This window comes from Crocodylus porosus, unplaced genomic scaffold (genome assembly GCF_001723895.1).
Source record: "Crocodylus porosus isolate Cpor-Errol unplaced genomic scaffold, CroPor_comp1, whole genome shotgun sequence".
Taxonomy (NCBI): domain Eukaryota; kingdom Metazoa; phylum Chordata; order Crocodylia; family Crocodylidae; genus Crocodylus; species Crocodylus porosus.
In genome coordinates, this window is record NW_017728948.1 from 1,578,061 (window position 1) to 1,604,155 (window position 26,095).

General features: G+C 52.5%; 1 protein-coding gene and 1 non-coding gene across 2 annotated transcripts in view; one reads left to right on the forward strand and one right to left on the reverse strand.

Moving 5' to 3' along the window:
- The window catches only part of RAB11FIP5 (RAB11 family interacting protein 5), a 76,026-nt gene that overhangs the window by 14,643 nt on the left and 35,288 nt on the right, over positions 1–26,095 (reverse strand). Inside the window, exons 2-4 of the mRNA XM_019553114.1 lie at positions 25,021–25,475; positions 22,615–23,332; positions 780–3,488 (exon numbers count right to left, since the gene is read on the reverse strand). Coding sequence (XP_019408659.1) covers positions 780–3,488; positions 22,615–23,332; positions 25,021–25,475 — 3,882 coding nt within the window. The remainder of the gene's footprint in view (positions 1–779; positions 3,489–22,614; positions 23,333–25,020; positions 25,476–26,095) is intronic.
- TRNAR-CCG lies at positions 6,433–6,505 on the forward strand. Its single transcript has one exon. It is a non-coding gene; the product is annotated as a tRNA-Arg (tRNA).

Below are 26,095 nucleotides of genomic sequence, written 5' to 3' on the forward strand. Positions count from 1 at the left end.
AGTTCCCATCACTCGTTCTGAACCAGGAGCAGAATTTGGTCCTTGAATAGATGGATCCCCATGACTTTTCCTTGTTCCAGGAAAACTGGAATAACTGTGAAACCCACCATGATTACTAGCCTGTCCTGCTCTGTCCAAGCTCCGTCCTGGATCTTCCTTCCTTTAACCCAGCCCTAACATCTCTCTCCCCGCTCCCTGCATATTCAGAGTCAAATCCAATTTGTTTTCCAACAGGATTCCCTGGAGGACTCAAGCAAGTGGAATGGAGCCATTTTTTAGCTATGGGAAGAAGAGAATTTTAGTATTTGATGGTAATTTAAAAAAAAAAAAAAAAAGGAACCAAAGCTGAATTAAATGTAGGAAGAAACAGCTACAAACATGCTATGAAGCTTTCACAAAAGCATTAATGGATGGAAGACTGGGGAGTGCCACGCAAGGGGCACGTATAAAAAGGGACCTATTTTGAAAGAGCAGCATGGAGAGGGCAAGGAGAGGAGAGTGGGACACTGACACTGGCATAACCAATTGAGTACTGTTCGCCTTTGCAGTTCTGCCTAGGCAGAGCATTCAGGAAGGGAAATCCTTGCTTTAGTTCAGAGCAAACACAGGAGGGTAGCGGCTGGTCTCATACAGCCGGAGCCACATCCTTTCCCGCACGAGTTACTGGATAACCTTGGCCAACTGATATGCTATCTGCAGGGCCCACAGAGGCCCAGAAGCAGAAGGGAGGGAAGTTTTACCTCTACCACCACACACACAGCCTTCCCCAGAGTGCTCACCTGGTTGTCGGCTGGAAAAAGGCCTTCTCAGCTGGCTGTGTCTCCTTGGGCAAAACCACGAGCGTTGAGGCTTTCGGGCCACCGGGCTGCGGCAAGGGGTAGGGCTGGGCTGCTGCCTGGCTGGTCACTGCAGGGACCCCACCAGTTGTAGCGCGCACGATCGGGGAAGGGAAGTCAAACTGTTCAGAGTTAGTTGCAGCCACAAGGAAAGGTGTGGAGAAGGCCAAGGGTTGCTTGCCATGCAGGAAAGGATGCTCGACTAGCCGGTCCCCGGGGAAGTTAGCAGGCTGGAAGCCCGGAGGAGCAGCCTCCTCGTGAGGGTCTATGAAGCGGAGAGCTCCCTGGCCAGGCATTTCAGGAGATGTGGTTGGAGCTGGGAGGGTGCTGGGTGGCTTTCCCACAAATGGGTTGGTTGGGGCAGGAGGGCTAGCTAGGGGAGTGAAGGGATTGCCCAAAGTACAGGTGTCATCCTGCTTACTGCTTTCCTCTGCTCCCTCTTGCTTCCAGAAGTCAGCCTTTTTGAAGTCAATCACTGGAGCTACTGAGCGGGCAGGCCACCGACCCAGCAATGGCTTGGCCTCCCTAGCTGAACAGCTACCCTGCTCCGGCTCCCACAGACAGCCTGCTAACCCTTCCACGCTTCGGGATGCCTGGGCTTCTGCTTTGTTCTTTGGGCTTTGGCCTGGGCCTTCCTGATGCCCTAAAGGCTCCTCACTATCTCTCTGTGCTGATTTAGATGCCAGCTCAGGTGGAGACTTGCTGAGACCTAACCTTTCTGGTTGGTCAGCCTGGCTGTGGCTGGCCGAGGGCTGCTCCTCCAGAGCTGTCCAAAACAGCACAGGCTGGCAGACGTCAGGGTCCCCTGGAGCGTGTGGCCTTGCAGGGGGGATTTCTTTCAGTTCTGGGACTGCTGGTGCCGCTTCTGACAAGCCCCCCCCTGTGCCGTCCGCCTGCCCAGTGGAGCAGAGCTGGGTGATCTGTTGTGATGGGGCAGCCCCAATTAGACGGGCAGGGAAGTCGGGATTTGCAGCTCCCAATTTGTCCGAGTTGTCTTTGGCACCTAATTCGTCTAGGGAGAGTTTCGAAGGGCAAGTCTCGAACTGCTCGCCCGTCATCTCCTCATTTATCTCTAACAGGCTTTCCCCAGAAGAGGTGTCCCACTTCGTCAACTCATTATTTTTCGCCTCCAAATTAGCAGCCCGATCCTCAGCGGCAGATTTAGCATCCTCAGCCATTAAAGGGACGCTCCCGGCTTTGGCTTCAATTACTGCTGGTCTCAGCGCAGGGGGGATGGGTGCTGCCAGGGCCATGTTCTCTCTGCTTGCAATAGCATTTTGCTGATGCATTTCCCCCACTGGGCTTTCCCCATTTTCACTGTCACCTCTGACCCCTCGCTGGCTCCTCTGCAGGTCTGAATGGGCCTGGTCATCTTCCTTGCTAAAATCCAAGGGTGTGAACCGCCTTGGGGGTTTAGGAGGTGGCATCCCCACATGCAGCTCCAAACCAGATGCTCTGTCACTCTCTGTCTCAATCTCCTGGGGCTCAGTCCATGGAGAGGAGCCTTCTTGTGTCTCAGGAGAGTCAGGACGTAGTTGCACATTGCTTTCCTCTGCCTCCTCTTGTGTGCTAGCTGGGAGCCCGCAGGCCGGCGGCACTGCACCCACCATTACCACTTTACTATTAGAGCCGTGATCCCTTGCAGTCAGCGACGGCTCCACTGCATCTTCAGGCCGCCCCGGTGGCAGCACGGCAGCAGCACTGTTGCCAGAAAGCACCTCGCCAGGTTTCTCCAAATCGAAGCCGCTTCTGGTCAGTATGTGTGATGCACTCAGAGAGCTGCTCTCCTCTTGAAAGACACCTTTGTCTGACCCCATACGTTGTCTGCATTCATTCTCCTGACCCTTTTGTCCACTTGCAGCTAAGTCCCGGTCGCTTTCAGAGAGCCACGGAAATGGCTCTTGTCCTACAGTTGTCCCTTTATCTTCCCCTGGACTAGTAGGTTCCTCCTTGTACATCTCAGTTGGTTTTTCCCCATGCATGTCTTCTCTGTACCATTCCTCTCTGGCAGCAGTCTGAGCCGTCACTGGGGGAGAAGCATGCTCTTCCCTTGGTATTTCCAAGGGAAGAGCAAACCTAGAGAACCAAACTTGAGAGGTGCTGTTTTTCCCACTCTCCACCAATGCGTCTGGGGACAAACGACTCAACGTGACCTCTTCCGTCAGCGTAGCTTCCTGACCCGCATTCGCTAAGCCCACCTCTGAGCCTTTTACGAGGGTGACATTTCCCCAGGTCTCTAGGCCTACAGCCACTTCATCATCAGTTTGCGGTTCAGCCATACTAGTTATCTCAGTCTGGTTTTCCTGAACAAGTTCAGTGCAACGGTCTGTCGGGCTTGCCCCATCCAGGTCATCAATGTAGGCCATGCCCTCCATAGCTAGAGACCCAAAAAGGCTTTCCTCCTTAACTTCTGGCTTGAGTCTACTTGTTGCAAAGGCATCGAAGGTGTCATCCCACTCGGAGAGGGCTGGAGGAGCAGTGGGATCCTCTTCTGGCAGTGTGGGAGCAGTTTCTGGAACTGGGATGCGAGTGCTTTGGGCTGAAGACTCCTTTTGTGGGTCTTTAGGTGTTATGGAGCCAGAGGGACCAGAATCCGCAGACGAACAAAGGCTCTCAGCGACCTCTGTGGTAGCTTGCGGCCCAGGCGGGAAACTAGAGAAAAAGTGAGTAGGTGAGGGAGAGTTTAGTACCTGCTCAGCGAGGAGGTCCTCAAAGAAAGGGTTGCTCTGCAGGGAGTTGAGGAATGGATTGGTGGGGGACAAGCATCCAAACTGATTTTCTTCATTAGCTGCAAAAAGGTTAGTGCTTAGCATGCGGGCAGGATGGACTACAGCAGCACAAGGGAACCGGACAGGGAAGCAAGGAGGTAAGTGAGAAGGAGCGTCTGAGCTGGTTTCTGCCTTAGGAGACACTTCCAGGCTGTGGAGGGAAGACAAAATAGTCCTCCTGGTTAATGCTATGACAGTGCTCTACGTGACACCACACACAGTACAAACACGCATGTTACAAGCTATGCAGTCTGGCAATGAGCAAATGTACCGTTTCTTTCCTGTCAAGCAGAGCAATGGCTATGAAATCAATGCATGGGTAGTGCATGCATCAACATCGCAGGAATGGCAGCCCTCGTTTCATGGCAGATCTAGGACCTCCCCTTGGCTTGTCTCTATGATATACAGCTCTGACACCCAGGGCAGCATCGAGACCCAAATCCCTTGCTCCATCTCCTGTGGCCCAAACTCTCCACTCGCTTGTCTGCAATCAGAGGCCGGTTACGCCCTGCTGAGCCTGGGATTGTCCCACTCTGTTCAGCAGGGCTCCTGGCTTACTCAGGTTACCAAGGGGTGGCAGTGCAAGCCTTTAGTGATAGAGTCTGGGGTCTGACCTCTTGCTTTGCTTCACCTTGAAAAAGCAGTGCAAATGCTTTCAGCACACTCCCTTCCCTTCCCTTCCCTTCCCTCCCCTTCTCCCTGGTCAGGAAATGAGCCGTGATAATGAATCGTAGGCTGATATTATGAGACGGCAACTAGCTAGAGCACAGGACTGGCGCTTTGGGTTCAAGCCCTGGCTTTGTCACTGGCTCCCCATGCCACCATGGCCAGGGCAGTTCTGGTCTAAGGCTCAGGGAGGCCGAGCACTCCCAAATCCCACGGGAGTACAAGTAAACTGCAAGGCCCTCAGCAAATCCGGTCTCTCTCTGCAGCTCTCTGCCCATAGAGACAAGGTTTCATCCCCTGCTTTGACAAAGGGCAGGGGCCATTTTGCCCCTTTATGGAGCCTTCCACCCAAACACCAACTTTCCATGCTCCCGAGCACGGCCTCAGAGTCCCAAGGGCCACAGACCAGCAGCACTGGGTGCATTACAGAAGGGGAAACTGAAGCACAAGGATGAGAAGAGACTTGGCACACTGTCACTACTTAGGGTCCCCTGCATCAGGCACAAGAAGAGCCTTTTTCACCGCAGCCTGCTTCTCCCTCTACTTACCAGCCAAGACCCAGCAGCAGCAGCCAACTGCTAGAGGCACCAGGGTGGGAGCCTGAGGTCCCCTCTCTCCATAGCTCATGCAGAGCCTGAGACTGTGCACCCCAACAGCCTAACACACCCACAGCCATGGAGGTAACAGGCACTTTCACTGCCCCCCGATCCCAGGGATGTCAGAGCACATCACTGCCCCTACCAGGACCTGCTCACAGCTCAGCTGGCTGGGGGTGTGACAAATCAAGCCGTCAAACACTACTTTGAGGTGGCTTGGAGCGTGGTAGAGGAGCCGGGGCCGAGTCTTTCGGGCTGGGATGCTATGTGGGGACATGACAGCCTGAATTCCCCAAGAGCATTGTGCTGGCAGGTCCTGGCATGCCCATACAGCAGCACCCGCTGCTTCTGTGCGCAGAGAGGTCTGCAACCCACGTGGGACCAGCACCAGCCTTCAGCTAGGGGCACAACAGTGCCGAGCCACGCGGGTGATGGAAGAGCGGGGGACGGGAGAGAAGGTGCATTTCCCAGGAGGTCGCTCGTTCCCTACTCCAGAATTGGGTTGGGATACAGGGAATAATGGGCATACAGGAGCACTGCCGCTGGCATTGGGGCTTGCAGCTATTTACATCAATGAGCAATTCCAGCCCAATTAAAGATGGAAACGATCTGGACACCAATTCCACAGAACAGCCCAGCACCACTGCTAGGGCAAGGGGCCTCCATGCAAAACATCCATCTGCATGGACCCAGTTGGGCACATCAAAGCTTATGCCAGGGGGAATCAGATACCCATGTTGTCCAGACAAAGTGTATTACATGAAGCCTAATTTCATGCCCCACAAAGAGGGAGACAGAGCCACAATAGGCCGCAGGAACCATCATGCTCCGTGCACAGGATGAAGTTCAGAGGAAGGAACTACATTGAATGCATTTCCCGTGGGATTACCTCTGAGCTCGCAGAAGCCCTCCTGCACAGCTCGTCTTCCAGGACAGCCTGTCTCACTGGCTGTTCACATGCATTTGTCACGAAATGCCAGGAAAAGAGGAGAGAAATGCCTTTTTTTTAAAGAAAAAACAAAAAAGAGGTGAGGACTGCAGGAAAGGGGCGAGGCTGAGAACCAGGGAGGTTTCTTTAGGCATGATTTGAGTTTCCAGCTACCAGCATCCCTTGGATGCATACAGTCCCTGTGTTTGTTCACAAACCTACACCGAGTTTGAAGGACCCGACAGAGAACAGGACCCCTACCCGGGTGTAACCTACTCTATTCCAGCAGAGAATTACCCTGGGAAAGGTCAGGGGTAAAGCTACCGCAGCGTGCAATTCCCCTGGGATAGATGCAGTGTGTCCGTTCCTGTTTTGGGACAGCCAAATGCTCTTTCCACGCAAGCCGTTACTTGCTCCCTTGCTTAGTGGCCAAGAATAGCAGTAGCTCACTACCTAGTAGCTGCTCATTGTCTGTCTCCTCTGGATCCTTAATGTAAATTATACCCGTGTCCAAAAACACCACGGATTATACTGCTGTAAAGGTGATCCCAGTGCAGACCGCTGGTACCCAGTGCAGCTAGTACAGTCATATTACACTGTACTTCAGCACAGTTATCACTTCATACTTTCTCACTGCAGGCCCAGTGGCCTAATGGATAAGGCATCAGCCTCCGGAGCTGGGGATTGTGGGTTCAAGTCCCACCTGGGTCGATTTAAATAGTAATTTTTTGCGCCACTTATTGGCATGGGTACAAGAGCGACTGCTGCCTGGAGGCATCCCAAGAGCCAGTCTTTGCTTTCGAGGTAACTTCAGCTTCCCTGCATCTGAGCAGGGGGCTGCAATAGCTGGCCCTTGACATCCCTTTCAACAGCAAGAGCCTCTCTTATGCCCGCTGCCCTTATCCCTACTTTCCTAATGGGAAAATTCAGACACAGGTGATCCACCTCATCACCGGTATCAGCATCACTTTCATGCACAGGACACGGGAGGAGCAGAGAACCAGGCCTGCTGCCCGTGCTGCACGGACCGGGACAAGTGGGGAGAGACCCGGCCACATCCGCACGGAGTCTGCAAAAAGGGCAAGAAAACCCAGACCTCTCACGCTTGGGGCCTTGGTGCCAGCTGAGCCCCTTTTCTGCACTTAAACAGAGCAGCAGCTCTACCAGCATGCAGCACGGCCATGTCTACTCTCACCCCAGGAGGTCCCCAAAACTGCTATAAAGCATCATCTCACCCCAGCTCCATCGCGTGGAGCGTTTCTTCACGGCGTAAGGGGGATTTTGCTTGCTACTCCAGGGTTGAATCTGGCTCGCTGGTCCTGCTTGTGGGTTGGCATCACCATGGCATTTCTCTGGCCGCAAAAATGAGTTGTGTCGTTCCCAATCAGCAAGGCACATTCATCAAGAGGCAAAACCCGATCAACATGGGTGAAAAATCAGAAAGCCAGAAAAGCCCGATTTCCACTTAAAAATCAGGCGCAGGGCTGGCACTTTGGTGCTGCGGGCCAAGGAAGCTCGCCGGCACCCCCTGCTGCTTCCTAGAAGCACGGCAGCAGGGACAGAGATGGCATCCGGCTTGTGCGAGCAGAGCCAGACCCCTCGCGCCCCAGCCAGCTTTGCATTGCAAACAGCTCAGGTCACAGTGAGCAAACGCATGGCCCTGAAGTACGGACTCCTCCAAAACTGTGCCAGCTTTTCCCCAAAAGCACTCAGCATCACGTTTCTCCTGGAAAAAGCAGAAACTCATGGAAGCCGATCTATGCGCACGGGCGGACGGGACTGCCGACCTCTACCTGCAGCCTCCCTGCCTAGAAAATGGACAGGGTTAAGTTGCCTCCAGAGCCAGAGCACAGACCTTCACTCTCTACAAGCCAGCCCATGAATGGCCACTAGCCCCTCCGGCATCTTTCTGGCAGAGATATGAAAGGATCCATTTCTAAACAGTGCCACGTAAGATGTTTTCCAACATGCAAAGCCAACTGAGAGAGACAGGAGTGATGACAATTTACGTTTCGGCCAGACTTGAGGCCAGCGCTACTCCCCGCATGACACGCGGAGGCCTGGCACTACAACCCGGAGAGAAGGTACCTTTAGACCTCTCTCCACAGCCGGGACAGGCAGGCTCCTTGGGCTCCAGGGACCCCCTGAACCTGGGCTGGGCTCTCTCCAGCCGAAGGACCGAGCTCTTTGGAAATGGATGCTCTCCAGGACCCCTCAGGAAGCAGATTTCCTGCTGAAATTTCCTCTGCTGCATTCACCAAGTCGGACACGAGAGGGAGCGTGTGCTCTGCACAGCCACACTGGAAAACCGTCTCCATTCAAAACCCCCATAACTTCTCCCGTTTCTGGGAGCAGATCATTGAGCCCCCATGCACTGGCTACCCTGCCCGCGGCTGAGGAAAGCCCATGCCCCCTCCACGAATGATGATGATTTCCAGCCCCCCAGCACCTTCACATCTGCCTGGTCCTTTGGCGCCCATAAGTTCCCTTGCTTCCCCCAGACACGTTTTATCTCTCCTGTGGGCAGCTGTCCCCTGCTTCCCTCCCATGTCGAAACAGACCCTCTGGGTGCAAGCATCTCCCACGAAGACTGAAGTGCTCTGGAGCCGGAGGGTCTGAGCACTGACCTGGGAGCCAGGAGACCTGGGTTGCAAGTCTGGCTGCAACAACGACCTCCTTTGAGCCCTACCTGTAACAGGAGGATAATACTTCCTCCAGGCCTGCTGTGCCAGTGAGCAAGGGCATGTCACGACAGGGCAGTTTCCCATAAGGGGCAGTGCCAGCCTTTCCCACCCACATGCCCAAATGTGGAAATGCAGCAGCGAGGCTGCCTGTAACGTCCCTCAGGGGCTGCTCTCAAGCCCTGTGTCTCCAGCAAGCCCAAGTGCAGCCCGAGGGATGACCCCAAAGCAGCCACACTGGGGTATCCATGGGTTGGGATCAGGCAGATGGGGCATGCCGCTGTCCTCTGAGCAACTGCCTACAGAGAGACAGGTGGTGAAGCATCACCTCTGCCTCCATGGGTCCTACAGAGCAGAAGTGAAAGCAAGCAGAGTGCCATCAGCTTTGCTTTTGCAGCAAAAGGCCATCTGCAGACACAGGGAACCAGTGCCCTCTCCCCCTCCCCACCAAATTCACACTCACTCAGCTCGCACTGGGAAGGTTTCTCCGCAACCCGAAGGACTGAGCTCGAAGAAAAGATGCTGAGGCAGCTGACTGCGAGCCTGCCCCGCTGCCGGGGCAAGCTGCTCTCTGCTGAGGGCACAGGATTTTCAAAGCCCCGAACTCAAGACATCATTAATGACCTTGAATCTCAAGCCTGAAAAGCTTTATAACAGATGGGGATAGAAAGCGAGGTTCACCAGCCAGCTAAATGAAACAAATCAGCACGAGAGCGAGGAAGAGAACCCAGGAGTCCTGACAGCTAGATGCTATTCTTAGTCGGGTCTTTAGACGTGACGGAGCAAATGCTGAAGCCAGTGAGAAATGCTGCTAATATCTTCCCCGCCCCCCACAGTGAATACAGAACCGTTGCTATGAATATTCCTGGCAACATCAGGCTCCAAGCAGCATCCAGCCCAGAAAAGCCAGGATGGGAGGGGAGAACACAACCTGCTATTTTTCACTCCCGCCCTAAATTAAAACCAGCAACTTCAGTCACCTTCTGTCCTGGGGAGGAAACTTTCCTTCCCCCTTTTCCCTCAAGGTCCTTCCTCTCTACGCTGCTCTCTCAGCACTCAGAAGAGGAAGAAAAAGTGCAAAGGCTGCTCAGACCTACAACCCCTTTCACGGGGACCGGCAGGAAAAGGGGCCACATTATGCCTGAGATTGTCCCGTGCAGCTAGTAAGAGCAGCAAACAACATGGTGTTTTCAGTCCCAACATTTAAAAGTCTTATAACCCCAACTCACCCATCAAGCTAATTTTGCAGGCAAAAAACCAGCTGCTCGGTGCCTGTAGCCAAATTAGGGGCAGTGGTAGGAGCACATCCCTGGAGCCCATCGGAGCGTTACCTGCAGCACGCTGAAGCTTTCGCCCCTCCTGACGTGGGGACCTTCACAACGGGGCCTGAGCTCCAACCTGCTGGCTCCCTGACAGCTCAGGTCGGGCCGTCTTGCCTCCAGTCGCTTTGAAATATGCTGTTTATGCTCCTAACTGAGGAGCCAGCAGCCAACTACTATCCACTCAGGCTGGCTCAGCGCTGCGGTCGATGAGGTGGGGACGCTGGCTTCCTAGACAGCACTTGGAGGTCTGCTCAGAGCACCCGAGAAGCCCCGGTGTTTATCTGAGGCCAACGCCACAGGGCGTTAATCAGGGACTTTTGCTCAGGGAAGGGAAAAAAAAAAAAATGCAGTATCTCCTCCAAGCAGAGGCAGGTCCAGGAGGTTGTAAAGAGGGGTATGGGAGCTGTGACCAGTGCTGCAGCGGTGGCTGCACCCCATCCTGCAGGAGCAGGAGCTGGGGGCCTTTTTAAAGTCCCCGAAGCAGGAAAGAACCCCTTCCCCCTCACTGGTCTCTCTACTTATGCCTCTGAGTGCAGGACACCAGCCCACCATCACTGTCCCTGCCCCTCTCCACCTGACCATGTAGGGAGCTGGACTCAGCCAAGGACAGTGGCAACCAGGGTCTCCCTCCCTGCCCTGCTCTGGAGCTGGCAGGGAGGAGTGTGCCCATTGCTACCACCTGCTGCTGTCCCCGGCTCAGGTGGAGAGGGCAGGAGTAGCTCCAGATCTCCCCCTGCCCCTGGGGCAGCCAGGTGGGGAGATGCTGCTGGACACAGAGGGAAGGGAAGGGGTGCAGAGCCGGTGGGAAGGGAGGAGAGCTCTTACCTGCTTTGGGGACTAATAGGAAGTCCTGACTGCGACTCCACCGGTGTCGTCTGAAAGGTGGGGGGTTGCAACTGGATCCACCCCTGCCTCCAAGCATCTTCTTGAAATTTGCTATGGGCCTCTCTCATGGCAGCCTCTGCCAGTCAAATGACCCATGCTTACCCCAGGATCAGGCCAGCCTGCTCTTGCATACCACGTCTCATCAGCACATCTCAGAGCTCTCCTCAAGGGACGTCAGTTGCATGATCCCTGTTCCACAGATGGGGAAACCGAGGCACGAAGCATGCTATCGATCGAGGCTGAAAGCCCTGACCTGGGCACGTGCCTGTCTGCAGGAACAAACCCCAGCGTGGCGTGGCATGCTCTGCACAACCCCTTTCCTAGAAGGTACCACACGGGCATAAGGATTTGGTAAATCTCTAGCCACCGCCAGCTTGGGATGCTGAACATGCAGGATGCCGACCCGAAGCCTCATGCCTAGATGGAGAAGGTGCCAGCCAGGCCTGGCCCTCAAGTGCTTTACGCTAAGATCTCCATCACCAGACCCTGCACCCTGCGGACTGCCATGCCCCCTCCTTGCTGCCGCTGGCCAGCTGCCAGGCCTGCTTGCTAACTCACTTTATTAAGAGAGCTAAAAATACTCTTTATTAAGAGTGCACAGCCAGCCAGCACAGCAGGGCCTGATCTCCCCCAGGCCTCCGGCCACCACCACAGTGCAAATCAGCGAGACTCGCTGTGCTCCTATGGGGCGGTCATTAGCAAGTCCGGCATAAATTGGCTGGCAGTCAGTCAAATGGCTTTATCTCCAGCCCCAGGCTCTTGGGAAAGTCCCATATCTCAACTCCACCCTGCCCTATCAGAAATCAGAAACAGCCCCACGATCTCAGTACAAACTCGGGAAGCAACAGCAGCGCTTGGAGCTTTATCAAGAGCTCCTCCCAGCTGAGGGGAAGGAGCATTATCTTTTAGCTTCTGTTTCCAGGCCAGGAAACTGGGGCACGTGAGACTCGCTCAAGGCCTCGGTAGCCGAGCAAAGGGCATCGACTCATCTGCCTCTCCTCTGCAGCTGTTCAGCAGCACTATCACCTTCCTCCAAACTGCCTCTTCTTTAAAAAAAAAAAAAAAGAACACCTTTGAACTCAGTCCATCCTCCGCTTGCTTTGCCCCCTTCACTATTGCCACGTTTCTCTGTGGATGAGCTGCTGCCCTTGTTTTTAGGGGACTCCAAACTTCCCCTGCAAAGCACCCAGCACCGGTCAGTGCTCTGCAAACAGCTTCCCCTGTGGCCATCCACCTTGGGCACGAGGGCCTGGATTCCCCTTGCTGAGCCCCGCTTAGTAATCCCACGCTCACGTCTGCTCTCACGCAAAAAGGTCCAAAGCATGCAGCCCCATTCTCCCTAGCACGTGAGAAACGTTTTTCCTTCACACGCTCAGATCATAGCTTAAACACACTACACCTGGGGGAGCCATGCACACGCAGTCGCCGCTTGCATTGCTTTGAAGATGCTGACTCAGACCTCGCTCCCTTAATGGGAGGCACAGATCCGTCAGCCAAAGCAAACAGCAGGTCCCTCTCTGTCCTGCTTCTTTAGCATCGTTTCAGATCCTATTTCGGTGTCACGAGAGCCAAAAAAAAATAAATAAAAGAGGTTGAAGACCCTCTGTGGGAGGGTCTGAACAGTGAAGCCGGCAGGTAACGACTGTCCAATTTCCCCTACTCCTTGCTGTGCTGCAGGATGACTGCAGCCCCCTGGCAGAGCAGCTGTCACCCCAGGAGCACAGCACCTGCATGGAAGGAGATGGAGAAAGCCACAACCATGTGCATGCAGAGACATGGAGAGGACCAGCCCCTGAATCCATGAGCATCATTATGTGGGGCACAGTGAGAATGGGAAGAGCCTGGGTGATGAAGCAAACACCCAGGCCTCGGTGGTTCCTGGGCTGTCCGGACACCCGCTGTCCCTGGCATTTCCGCCCAGCCTGGCTAGAGAAAAGCAAGCATCCCCCAGGTGTTATGTCCCTGGGAGCTTTTTTTAAACCAGAGGAGAAAACCCCACAGAGAAGGGACCAGACAAGAAACCAAGCAAGAGGACAGAAATCACTTTGCTAAGGGGCAGGGATGGGTGTGAAGGGAGGTGCCGCATGGGAGCTGCAGTCAGGACAACTCCATACAGGCTGCCACCTCTTTGCAGACAGGGGTCATGTCTCCCTACCTCCTCATGCAATGCCCAGCACGAGACCCCCGTGTTGCACTGGGGCTCTGGGGAGCTGCCAGCAAAGTGGCATGCGCTGCTGTGCGCTCAGTGCCCCTGGGGAACAGGGTGCTTCTGGCGCTGCATTTTGCACCCCCAAAAAAATCACACTGGCGCCCCAGGAACAGGGCATGACGGGTTTCCCCCTCCCACGCACCCCGATGTGAAGCAAGCAGCTTCCCCCTTTCTCTGCCCCTGCTACATCCCAACATCCTCACTGCCATGTCCCCCTGGGCGGCTGGTGTTGGGGCGAGTCAGGCTCCCGGCGGCACTCGCTCACCTTCAGCTGGGAAGGTGCTCAGTGCAGCAGGTCCAGCAAGACAAGGGTAGTCCCAGAAATGGGAAAGGCTGAAAAAGATGCCTCAAGTTGCTCCAAAAAAGTGGGCGCCTGTGCTCAGTAGCTGGTGTTGAAGAACTGGCCGGGATCTCTTTGCTGCAGTTTCCCCAGCTGAAAAGGGGGAGCCATACCCCACTTATTTCACTTCCAGGAGATGGGAAACGTAATCCCCACCCAGCTTCAGCTCTCGGACATGGAGCCACCCCCTGCGCTCTGAGAAATCTTGTTTCAAGGACCTGGCACTGGGCTTTATTGGCCACACAGAAGGGTCAGTGGCCCAGAAAAAACAGCAGGGCCTAATTCTCCTACCCCCTGCACGTCACCATTTTGTTTCCCCACGCCCGGGATAAAAGAAAGCAAGGCAGATTTAACATGCCAGCAAGGCAGTATTCCCCCTTTACATCCACTCTGCACAGCCAAGATTAGCTAAATAAGCTGGAGGGGGAAAGGCTAAACACCTTGATGAGTCCGGCACAGCCCACAATATATTGCACCCCAGGCTATTCAACAGCTATCTCCCTCCAGACCTTTTGCAAACTGATTCTGCTCCATAGTTCATGGTTCTCCAAGGATACAGACCGCCGTGTCTTTAAGGCAACTTCATTTTAAGGCTAACGAGGGTGTTTCTGTAGCTGTGATTTACCCATTAATCCCATCTTAATGGCACTTCAAAACTCTACCAGCTGACAGTGAATAACATGCGCTTCCTTCCTCCTTATAGCCTGCAACAATCAAAGCAAAGAGGAGGGGAATGGATTTCATAGCTGGGCTGGTAAGTTGTCAAGACAATTTTACCAGGCTCTGTGAATGGGAGTTTTATTGTTAAAAATACAACCCCCCCCCCAAAAAAAACAAACCAGAACCCCTTTCCAGCTGTTGTATTCCCCCCACAGCTGCCAGCTGTCCCACCCAGGTTCCCAGCTCCAAAATGCCCCTAACAACTCCCACAGAAACAGAGATTTCCAGCTTGACCCCTGACAACTCTTCTGAGCCAAGAATCATTTGTCAATTGAAAGTACAGGGCTAGTGTGAAGGAAGTCGAGTCTGGTATTGAAAACAGAGCTGAGAAGCTCCTGCAGCGATTTAATTTTCTGATTGAATTCAATAAAGCCTGAGCGTCTGCCTGCAGCTGGCACAAAATTGCTGCAATGCTGCAGGAGCCCAGCTCCCCAGCTACAGCCCTGAAATCCATTTGCTACACCATATTTCAGGTCCGTCCCATGAAGTAAGCCAGAGACATACCCAGTCCTCAACTAGCAAGACCAGTTTTTGGGACACTTATGTGACAGTTGTTTGTAACAGGATCCATGCACGATGCCCTTGATCTCGTTAAAAATAACGATGCAAAGCTCTGTTTCTCTGCCAACTATCGAAGGTTAATGTGGAAAGGATAGCCAGCCCACCTCTCAGGAGGAAGACCCATATGTGTGTGTGGGGGGGGGGCCTATCCCTCAAGGAGCATGAATCCAACCGTCTTAGGGTACAGACACAAAAATGACTTACCACTGGGAAAAGGAGGTGGGACCTGACCACTTCTGGTTGCTCCACATTAACTGCCCGTGTGCACGCGCTAGTCTAACCCCATGGTAAGTAGGAGCTAATCTGGGGTAAATCAGCCCTCCATAAAAGCTACTACAGGGCAAGAGCCAGCATGCAGGCAGCTATTGTGAAGTAGCTGGTGTGCAATAAAGCCCCTTTCCCTTTTTACCTTGTGGCAAGATAGTCATATGTCTTTACCCTCTGCTGCCTGTGGGTTTCTGAATGAAGGAACACCGTTGCTTGCAGCACCAGAAAGCTAAACTAGAAGTGAAGCAGAAAGGGTCTGCCACTGACTGCCTGCACAGCCCTGGGCCAGTCCCTGCACCTGCCCTACCCCAGGATCTCAAACAGTTGCTGAAATTCGGTTCACACAGTGCTATGGGGAGCCGGCCTCGAACCAGACACACAGGGCTGGGAGGGACTCCTGTGCTCAAGTCCCAGCCCCGGTTTTGCAGGCGCCCCCTTGATACAATCCCTTCCAGAAACCAGCCAAGCTCACGGGTGAAGGCAGCTCCAAAACATCCCTCCCTGGATGGCTGGAGCCCACTTTTCACTTCTAACCTGAGCTTATTCACGAGTTTGCAGCAACAGAGAAGCTGGAAGTCAAAAAAAAAAAAAAAAAATCAACTAGGCACCGATCAGTTGGGTTTTATTTGCTAAATATACAAGAGAAGCGAAACCTAGATTTGAGGACCATCTTCAAAACAGGATTTGGGAGCCCAGGTCCCATAGACTGAGCAGGAGATGGGATCCTACAGCACTCGGACACTCTTGAGAAGTTTTATCCACTACAAGTGGGGAGCAAAAACTAATCTTGCACTGAGCCTGTGGGAGATACTGAACAGCAGGTCCCAGGACAGCAGCAGCTGGAGCTGCTAACACGGTCACTGAAGGCAGCAAAAACAGTCTTAAGTAAAGGCTGCTTTTGGAAAGGGTTTGTATTTCACTCCCATACTATTTGCTGTGGTTCCCTGTGACCAAGGCCTCCTGTGACTGAAGACAGGACCCCATTTTCTACCATAAAGGAAAGAGATATTTGGATTTTTTCTTTCTTGCTCCCTTCCGCTCTTAAAAACCGGCCTAGAAGCATACTAGACTTTATCAGGCAGGTCCATGCACAGGAAGCATAACCTGCTGTTACTAGATAACATCGTAGGAAAGGTTTTTTTGGTATTCAAACCAATTGTTTCAGTACCTCAAATAAACCAGACCCAGCTTCTCCCTCACACACCACCCCAACCCCATGGGCCATGGCTCTTTCCAAAACATCCTCATTTTTAAGTCTGCAGAGAGCAAATAAACAACCTCTTCCTCCAGTTTCCATTCAATCCCACGTTGCAAACCTAAACCACTACATACGTAATTAGGACGCAGGATGCATTTAGTGCTGAGGATGCAGTACGACACAACTGACTTAGTCATTTTCCTTAACAAGGCAATGATTCTCAAGCAGGGTGCTGCAGCACCCTGGGGTGCCTGGAGATTTTTTTTTTTTTTTTAACAGGGGTGCCACACAATGCTGGCACTGTTACATGAGCAAAAACGATTCACAAGATAAACCCAGAGATTTCAAAGAGGAATCCCAAGTGTTAAAAACATGCTGACCTATCGAGGTCTTCCTGAGTTCTTTGCAAAAGAAAAATTGCTCCAGTGCTTTTCTATAGTCAAAAAATGAGTGAAAAAATAAGCTGGCATTTTCCACATCTAAAAAGGTTGAAAACTACTGAGATAAGGTTATCAGGGCAGGTATATGGAACCAATTAGCACAAAAACATAGCTCCCTTTAATGATACACTCAGCTCACACCAATGTGGATGGGTTTGCCTCTGGTAGCACCAGCTAAGGCAACAGGATATGCCCTCATGATCCATTTGAAATCAGTCATTAGCATGGGAGCAAGACGTGGATCCTGGCTCCCAGACTTATGCCCAGTCCATTGGCCCATGCCTTTCTGTCTGGATTACAATGCTGTAGGGGAGTGAGCAGAGCACAAAGCAGACCACAGACCAGGAGCAGGAGAAACATGGCATGCGGAGCCAGCCACGCGATCCCTGGCCCACTAGGTGATCCAACCTGGCCTGCAGAGCTCCTCCAAAAGCCATAAGATAATTATCATCAGCCCCGGTCCTTGGCTGCCCCTCTGCAAACCGGTGCCTCGGTACAGGAGGAGCCAGCGCCCGCTGCAGCAGCAGCTCCGGGTCCACCCCAGCCTGGCCTGACCCACCCCACCCCCAGCCCCCAGGGAGGGGGCAATGGAGACAGGAAGCTTTTGCCTGGAGACTCACTCTGCGGCTATTTCCCAGCCCTCCCTCCCTGCCATGGTAGAAATTCAGGTAAGGGCCCCATGGGGCTGGGGGCCAGGGACTCCCAATTCGGGGAAAAGGGGCTCAGAGCCGTGTGTTATGGGGGCAGGCTGGGCTGGCCAACCAACGTCCCATGGCGGTAAGCCTTTTTGCAAACTCCCATGCAGCTTGAAGAAAGGAAAGGTGAGTGAAGCAAATCCCTCCTGAGCCCTGCTCAGCTACATGCTCATTAATCCTTAACTAAAACCCTTTTCTAATTACAGGCCTTCAACCCATGAAAGGTTGATCCAGGGAACCTGGCAGGGATGGCTACTGAGCCCAGCATCTTCCCTGCTGTTACCTGGGGCAGGGTGCAGGGTGGATCTTGGTGTCCCTGGCTCTGTGCCTTGTAACTGGGCTTGAGAGTTTGAAGTGGTGATTTTGGGGAATCCTGAATGATTGGAGGTCCTGCTCCACTCTGGTGTTCCTATGATGCCATGTAGACGGGTCTTGTTGGCCTGCAGCTAAGTGGGATGGTGCTAGGCAGGGGATTATGATCCCAGTAGTTACTTATTGCAGGGAATGGAGCAAGAGCTTCCAGGACCAGAACCAAACCTTCTCAACAGTGGGGTCCAAGAGGGCAGGAAGCAACTACCTAACTCGGTGAAGCAGAGCCCGCGGGACACGACCCGGGCTCTTCTCTTCTGCAGGCCAAAGGTTACCCGCACTTCAGATCCCAAGTGAAAACTGCAATGGCCATTGCTGTGCGTGTTACCACTGCACATGCTTCCATCCACATCCCATGCCTTAACAGCAAGGTGCTTTTTGCCTTTAAGACAGGGGCAGCAGCAGAACACGCGCTGATCCTGTAGCTGTTCAGTGAAATTAAGGCAGATGTAGACAAACCTTATCAACTCTGCCATAGCCCTGATCTCACCTCTGCAGCATGACCCCTGGGAGACGATCCAGTGTGGAGAAGCTGCATAAGGCTGCTCTGGAGAAGACGCAAGGCAAGGGCTTGATTTTAATTAAATAGGGAAGTAGAGGAAACATGCAGTGATTAAGGGTTTTTTTTTTTCTCCTATTCACAACAAAGCTCTAGGTAAGGAATGCAGAATTGAAGGCTGCAGGTGGATGTCACCAAAGGGGCAGAGTTAAGGCTGGTTTTGGCAGCACAAAGAATCATAGAAAATGAGGGTTGGATGAGACCTCAGGGGGTCACCAGGACCAGCCCCAACTGCATCATCACATGCGTTTATGAATCTCTGGTTAAGAGGCTCCTGTTAATTTTCTCCTCCAGTTCTGCGCCGCGTCAGAAGAACACAGCTGAGAAATAATCTGTGAGGAGACGTGATGGAGCGTGTTCAAAGCTGCTCATTCGTTCCAGGTGAGTGGCATCTGAAGCCACGGGTGAAAGGGAATTGCTAAAGGTTAATACACTGCAGCTCTCCGGACATCTGCAAGTCGCCTACTTCCAGGCTGGCAAGACAGAAATGTGCAGGGGGAGGTAATGCCATTTAAATCCCAGCCCGTGGTTCTCCAGGGCTCATCAAATCTCCCGTTAGTAGTCCACACAGCATTCAAGAGGGGCATCAGGACTACCTATAAGTAATCCTGTCCACTTCAATATGAGACCCCCTTCTCCAAAGCTGGCCCAGCCACTGGCCGCCTCGACCTACACAAGGGAGGTTCAACCTTGAATATACCTATTTTAATTTCTCCCCATCATTTTGCTAGTCTGTCCAGCAGAGTTGAGATCAGTGCCTGGCACCATACCACGGCAAATCTGTGCTCACTGACCTCCTTTTTTCTTGGTTAAGCTTGAAAATAAAAATAATGTAGAAGGTCATCGATTTTGAGCATTACATGGGAGAAGAGCAAGATGCTCAGGTACAGCTCTAACGGAGCTCCCGGTTCAAAACTGGGACTGTTACAAACCAAATCTCTTGGGTTTTTCACTGCATATTAAGACTCGAGTGGGTCGTGCCTGTGCCTCAGTGCTCAGCCTGCCCTACCTCAATGTGTGAGCAACTACACCGCAGTCCCCCTTACAGTAATCTCACCCAGATGCCAGGCAGCATATCCAGTGATCCTTTGGGCTGGTGTAAGATGAGCCACTTTATGATGCCTTCCCACCGAATTATAGGAGAATGTATTTGCCTTCCTAGGCACACAGAGCAGCATTTTGGGAAGGTGTGGGAGGACTACCCACATGTGTGGTTTAGTGGATCCTCACAGCCCCATGGGTGGTTTACCAGGCTAAGTGAGAGCAGACCGGGCTCTGCATCTTATCAAGCTTGCTAGCCTAGGCTGAAGGCACTGCTAAACCCAGGCAAAAGGATTTGGGTGGGGAAAAGGTTGGCAAACCCTGATTACGAGCCCAGGCTAACTGCAGTGAAGACACAGCCTGACTATTCAAGGCCATGTTTCCTCTTAGTTGGATGAAAAGCTGCCCCTCTCCCCAGCCACCCCAAAAGACAGACTCCTGTGGGAGGTGGATGAAGCCCTTTCTGACCACAGCCCATACTCCTTTTCCCAAATAAAGAAGTGTAGCTGTGATTATTTGCCCAGTTGACCCTCACTGCTCAAGGAGATCATGCCCACCTTACCTGGACTCAGGCCCCACAGGCTTTTCCTGCTTACCTGTAACGCACGAAAGCTCAGGTATACACAGGCAGGCAAGGTTCTTTGAGCAGAGGTGATATCTTTAATTAGTTGGAAAAAAGTGCACCCAAAATCTGGCTAAGAACTTTTTTCCAACGACTCATCAGGGTTTGCCAACCCTTTCCCCACCCAAATCCTCTTGCCTTTAGCAGTACCAATGGTCTAATAAAAGATATCACCTCTACCCAAAGAACCTGGCCTGCCCGTGTCCTTAGACCAACACGCCAACAACCGAAAGCCCAGCAGGTATACACAGGGTTTTTATTTATAGTGACATCCTGGGGAACATTCAGGCAGTGGCTTTGTTAGGATAAAACTAGAAACCTCCCTACATGGGAATTCAGAGTTCAAAAACGCACCAGCCCTCCTGACCTGTGGTTTGGAAACAAATCCTGAATACCCAGCCCCAACCCGCTGCCCTGCACTCATCTATGGCCCCCATATGAGCAGGGCTTACATGATACACAGAGGCATCAAACAGGCGCCAACAAAGGATTTCATTTCACGTCTCACTCTGCATCCAAAAGCCTGGACCCTGACCTGGATCCACAGCAGCTGTTGCAGCTACTCACCCCCACGGCTCCAGCAGCCCAAGCAATGAGTGGAAGGAAGTCTCCCTCCGCCTCCTACAGAGAGGGACCTCCGGCATGCTTCATCCAAAAATAGTCCTAAAGTTCCCTGGGGCCCTGGCATTTCGTTGCCCTCATCTGGGATGTCAGTGGTTCCTGCAGCCCAACCTGACCGGCTTTCTTTTTGAAGGGGAGACCCCCAGGAAACCTCCAGACCATGCAGCGGAGCTCATGATGGAGAAGCTGGTTCTTTACGAGTCCGTGTGTCTGCACTGGGGCTTACAGGCGGGGTGCTCCCCAGCAGACGCAACCGCTCCAGGCCACTTGTGGATGGTGAAAAGCAACAGGGAGGGATCAGCAGACAGTAGCTCAGGGGGATCCAACTCACTGCACCCCATGGGAAGCACAAGCCACCTCTGGTGGCAAGCCAGTAGCTTGCCAGCACAGCTGCCAGATGTGCTCACAGCCCTGTTCATCCTGCTGTTGATTTTAGTTGTCAAAGGCAAATGAAGGCCCTGCATTTGGTGGCAGGCAGGGGAGTGAGCTTCACCCCCTGGGCTCCAGCAGCCACACGGACCAGCACTGCAGGCCGTAATTTAACCATTCAGTCCAGGGGCCACCACTTGGCCAGCCCTGTTCTTGCAGACGCTTTGCAATGGGGGCAAGGAAGGGAGTTCAGTGATAACCCCCTCTGTCCTGTTAATTCAATGCAGCAGCTGACCCACCTGTTGCCCTCGTGGCTCCATGCTGTGGCTCCCACAAGTAAGAAACGTTCACACCCCTGTATTTTATGATGCACTGAAAACATTTCCTTAGCTACAGGCCATGGGTTTGTTGAAGCGATTGCGCCACGGCTGTTATGACGCCTTGCTCCGCTTGTGCCAAAGCATACCTACAGTCAACCCAGGGACTTTTGGTCCCTGGTCCCTCAAGCTAGGGTCCAAAGCAACCAGCCCTCCCTCCCGGGATGGCTCAATGGGCTGTTCTGTGAACCTGGCAGACATCAAGCCTGCATTAAATGTGCAGAGTGCCTTACAGCGACGGGTCCAAGGCATGCTATGAATTATCCTGCAGCCTCCCCAAGTACCACCCTCATCCCTTTTCCCCGTCTGCTGCTCTGCTTCCTGCTCCCTGCCCTACCTGCCACTATGCTTCCAGGTCGGCCACCCCTGCCTTCCAGTGCCATAGCTGTGACGGTGCCTTACAAAGTAACTTCCCGTGCCTTCCAGTGCCATAGATGATACCGATAAGGAATTTATTTAGGAGAAATGAGGTTTGTTAAACCCCTCAGGAAGTCCCCGTAAGAAGTCTGCTGAGATTTAACCAAATCTGCTTTCAAAACAGATGCAGTTAAAGCCAATACAGTGTCTAATCTCTGACAAAAGCCATAACTCTCTCCTCCTGCACAGGTCTCCCCAACCTTTCAGTTGTTTTTACTGCTGCCCCCGCATCTTTTTTTTCTCTCTGAGTGGTCTATTTTTCTAAAGATGCATCGATCAGAAAGGAACATGCTCCTGTGCGAGTCTCTGCACACAGGAAAGAGAGGTTCCCTGGAATGGGTTAGGAATGGTTGAGTGAGGACACGTGAACAAGAAGCTCCCAAAAGACTGCGCAGGGGAAAGGTCACAACGAACAGACACATTTGACCAACCGCAGCACACTCAAAGCACCAACCAAATGCATTAGGAGACCCCGGTGTCCACACCTGCCAGCCAAATGGAGCAGAAGAGACATGCAGAAGTGGGCAGGGATCATTTAAGAAGTGTGAGGAAGTGAGGAACAGGATTTTTAGGTCCACCACATAATCAGAGGCTCAACCATGACACTCTGTGCCACGTGCTTGGCTAGGAGCGTAGCAGGTTTGAAGGGAGGGATCATCACAAACGAGTTAAAGCAATTAGGCATTCACAACTGGGAGGGGGCAGGGAGGGAGACTGGGGTGAGACACTTCAGAAATATCGATGCGCTCCAAAATACCACACCCAGGGGCAGCAAAGCACCTCCCGGCGTACTTTTCACAACCGCTACCGAGTTATACCTCCACACCCCAGTGACAACAGCAAGTGTCATTAAGGAGTCGGGGAGACACAAGCCCAGAAGGGTGAACAGACTTGCCAGACCTACGTCAGTTGGCTTGTGGCACAAGCAAGACCAGACCCACAGACGGGGCTCCCCGTCCTGGGCTTTAGCCACAGGACTGCCGTTCCCCCTTCACCCCACACGTCATCTGAGCCAAGACTAGAAGTATGCCTAAGTTGGGGACACAGCTTGGTTGCAGATCTACTGTGGTCCCTGGAGTGAGATTATAAGGACAGCTTGTGCAGTCCACGCTCCCAGTGCTACTGACCTGGGTTTCTGAGAAGGCTCTTTGGTGTCCTTCGAGCTAAACCAGCTGGTCTTGCTCTTCTCTTCTCCAGCCATCACCTGAGAAGCCTGGGTGGTTCCCTGCTTCTCCCCCAAGCTCTTCTCCCCTGCATCCGCCTTGCCTCTGTGGTAGAAGAGGCCACCTCTTGTCTTCTTGTCTTCCTTCCTGCCTTCCTCTTTTGCAGGCTCTCCAGAGAAGACCATCGGTGTGGCGATCTGCACAGGCTTGGTCTCTATACGCCCACCTTCTTCCATCCTGGCTCGGCCGAGGTGGTTGCTGAGGGTGACGGCTTTGGTTGAGACCTTGAGCTCCTCTTGCAATACCAAGCTAGGAGGAGAGGGAATGAACCTGGGCTCTTCCTTCGGCTGCGTCTTCTCGAAGCTGCTGCCTCTCCACGACGGCTCTTGGGAGTCAGGGGGGAAGGGGATAGGGCTGAAACCCTCCTCGGGCCTTTTGGCAACATTTTGTAGAGGCACAGACAGAGGCAAGGAGCTTTGCTGGGCAGACATGGGGCTCTTTGGTGTGGGTTCGTCGCTGTAAATGTGGCTTCCATTGATGCAAAGAGAAGATCTGGAGACAGGCTCGTTCTTTGGCTTCAGGCTTTGGATGGATTTTGACTCGGGTACTGTGCTGACCTGGGAGACTTCATCGCTGAATGCTCGCTTGTGGGTCAGTTTTGGAGATGGCAGATAGTCCTTCACTGGAAGAGAAAAAGGGGCACCCATGAGACTGTCTGCCTGGAAGAAGCAGAGCCAAACAGCAACATCACCAGGCCAGGCAGGAACTCCCCCCCCCCATGGACACTGTGCTGCCTGACGGAGGGGTTTTGTCTCTTCCTCTGAAGAACTGGATGCCGGACGCAGCTAGACTAAGGACTAAGGTACAGGGTTGTTCTCCTACCAGTCTGATGCCTGGCAGGGCTGGCTCTGTGTGCGTGTGCACAGAGGCATGATCCTCTTCCTAGGATCCTCTGAGCTTATATCAACCTAGCAGCCATCATCTCCCCTGCTTTTTACCTGCTACATGGGGTGTTTTTCTGTAATGTAATGTATACAAGGGGCTGGAGGGCACATCATTTTTAGGACTCGTTGGAGAAAGGGCTGCCTATGAATGCTAGAGACTGTGCTCAAAGGCTACGGAGCCTCTTTCCAGTCCTGTCTTCTCCGGATCGTAATGAAGTCACCATAAGCTGTGCATGATCCTGCCTTTGGCAGGGGGCTGGACTAGATGACCTCTGGAGGTCCCAATCTCTGTATGATTTCTATGACAATGACGGCAATTGGGGCATGAGCACGTTGCCAAACAAGTGACATCATTTCCTCCCAATATGATCTCACTGCAGATTTTATAAGAGGATAAAACCCCAGTAAGAGAGAGGCAAGAAACTCTCCAAAAGGATCATAAGTGGATTTGTGCTGAGGTGTGGGTTATACGTAACAGGGGGGAAATGTTCCTCTAGGACCCATACAATACATTACACCACTGCGGTGCGGGAATGTGATGGTTTTTAGGAGGCTGCCACACGGGATGGGGAAATGTAACGGCACTTTTCCATGTATTTGTTCCTATTTCCAGGTCACGCAGCAGCTGAATACACCCAGCAGGTTTCTATCATTAGAAAATCCAGAAAGGAGAACGGCATGGCGTGAAACGAGGCACATCAGAGCGATCTCCCCATTCAATGAGGATTCACAGGTCTCCCCACTGAGAGGCATACGCTGCATGTGGGGATCAAAGCTGCTGTCACACTCATCCTTATCCCAGGTAAAGACAATAAAACGATGCAGGAACCCCATCCCAAAAGAGCCACCACTGTTCAGCCCTGGGACTTTGTACATCCAGGCACTGGGTACATTATATTATATATATATATTAATTATATGCAATCACTTTGCAGCACCCAGCATCCCTATAGTATAAGGCCACCATTCCTCTCACTTCCACCATAATAGGATGGCACCATTTTCCTTTCCAAATGGGCTTCACCAGACACCTGCTCTCCCCACAAAGAGAATTATTCCTTTGGAAAGGTGCTGCTCTCCCAGCTCAGGTTTGGGGACCGTGTTCAGGAGTGTAGTTTGGTGTGCTGAGCCCTGGACAGGAGCCCTCCTCCCCAGGTGCACTGCCGTGCCTTGCGGTTACTGCACCTTGTCGGGTGTCTCCAGCCTGGCACTGAACCGAAATACTAAGAGCCCCGTTGCAGAAGCTTTATAGCTGGTGCCTCCATGCCCCACCTGGCACCCCATCCTTCATGCCTGCATGCCCCTCAGGAGAAAAGGCATGATCCAGAACACGCTCTCCGTAGCCAGGTGTTTAGCTAGTACGTCCTAATGCCCCCCCCTTTTTTGTTATTTTAATAAAAGTGACTAAAAAGCTTTATCTTCTTACCAGAGCGCTCTGTGGACAGACTGCTGTGCCTGCTGGGGGATTTGGTTACCTCGGGAGCGTTAATGCTTATGCCGAAGTTGTTTGCCAAGCTACTGCTAGCAGAGGAGATGGTGCTGTCAGAGCCCAGGGATGTGTTGGACTGAGTGAGGGACGACTTGCGGAGCTTGTTCTTCAAGAAAAACCCCTTGGTTTTGGATTTCTTGCCCCCAAAGTCATAGTCCTCCACGTCGAGGGCTCCCATGCTGCTGGGGATGATGGCGGAGGCAGACTCCAGGTCATATTTCTTCTTCCCCTTCATCTTGTCCTTCAGCTTGCCGAAGGGCGACCGCGGCTTGTCCTTCATGGACAAGTCGAACATGCTGGCCGTCATGTTGTTACGGGTGAACTGGATCGTGACCTGGATCTCTCCTCGCTCCTTCTCCTTCTTCCCGGCCTTGGAGTGCAGCTTGTACCACCTGGAGTTTGAGAGGAGAGAGAAAAGACCCCCCCGCTTGTTATTTCCGAGAACCGTGACTGAGTGAGCAAGAAGGCTGGATTCTGTTTTTAAATACGACTAAGAGTATTCCCTGTCCAAGTGCAGAGGTGCTAGACCTGATGATCTTGTAAGGTCTCTTCCAGCCCCTAACATCAATGCCCATCTAACTATAATGCCTACATGACTAACGATACATTATCTTTCAACTTTTTTTTGCCCAGTTTGTTGGGTTTTTTTAAATGTATAAGCACTCTAGCAAATTAGTGCACTATAAATAGTTTTATATACATTTTAATACATACATATTAATATATTTATATAACATATCAATATACAGTATACCAGTTTATTACATAATATACTAATGCATAATGTGTGCATTAATATATATGCATAATGTAGGAATTATGGGGCGGGAGGCTGGACTTGATTCATATTATATATAATAGATGCATTAAGGTGCAGGGGGCTGGGCTCAATTAATGCATTTATATTATATTATATGCATTATGGGGCAGGGGGCTGGACTCAATGATCTTCCAAGATCCCTTCCAGCTCTAATGTCTATGAAAAAATCTATATATTAATGCATCTATGTAG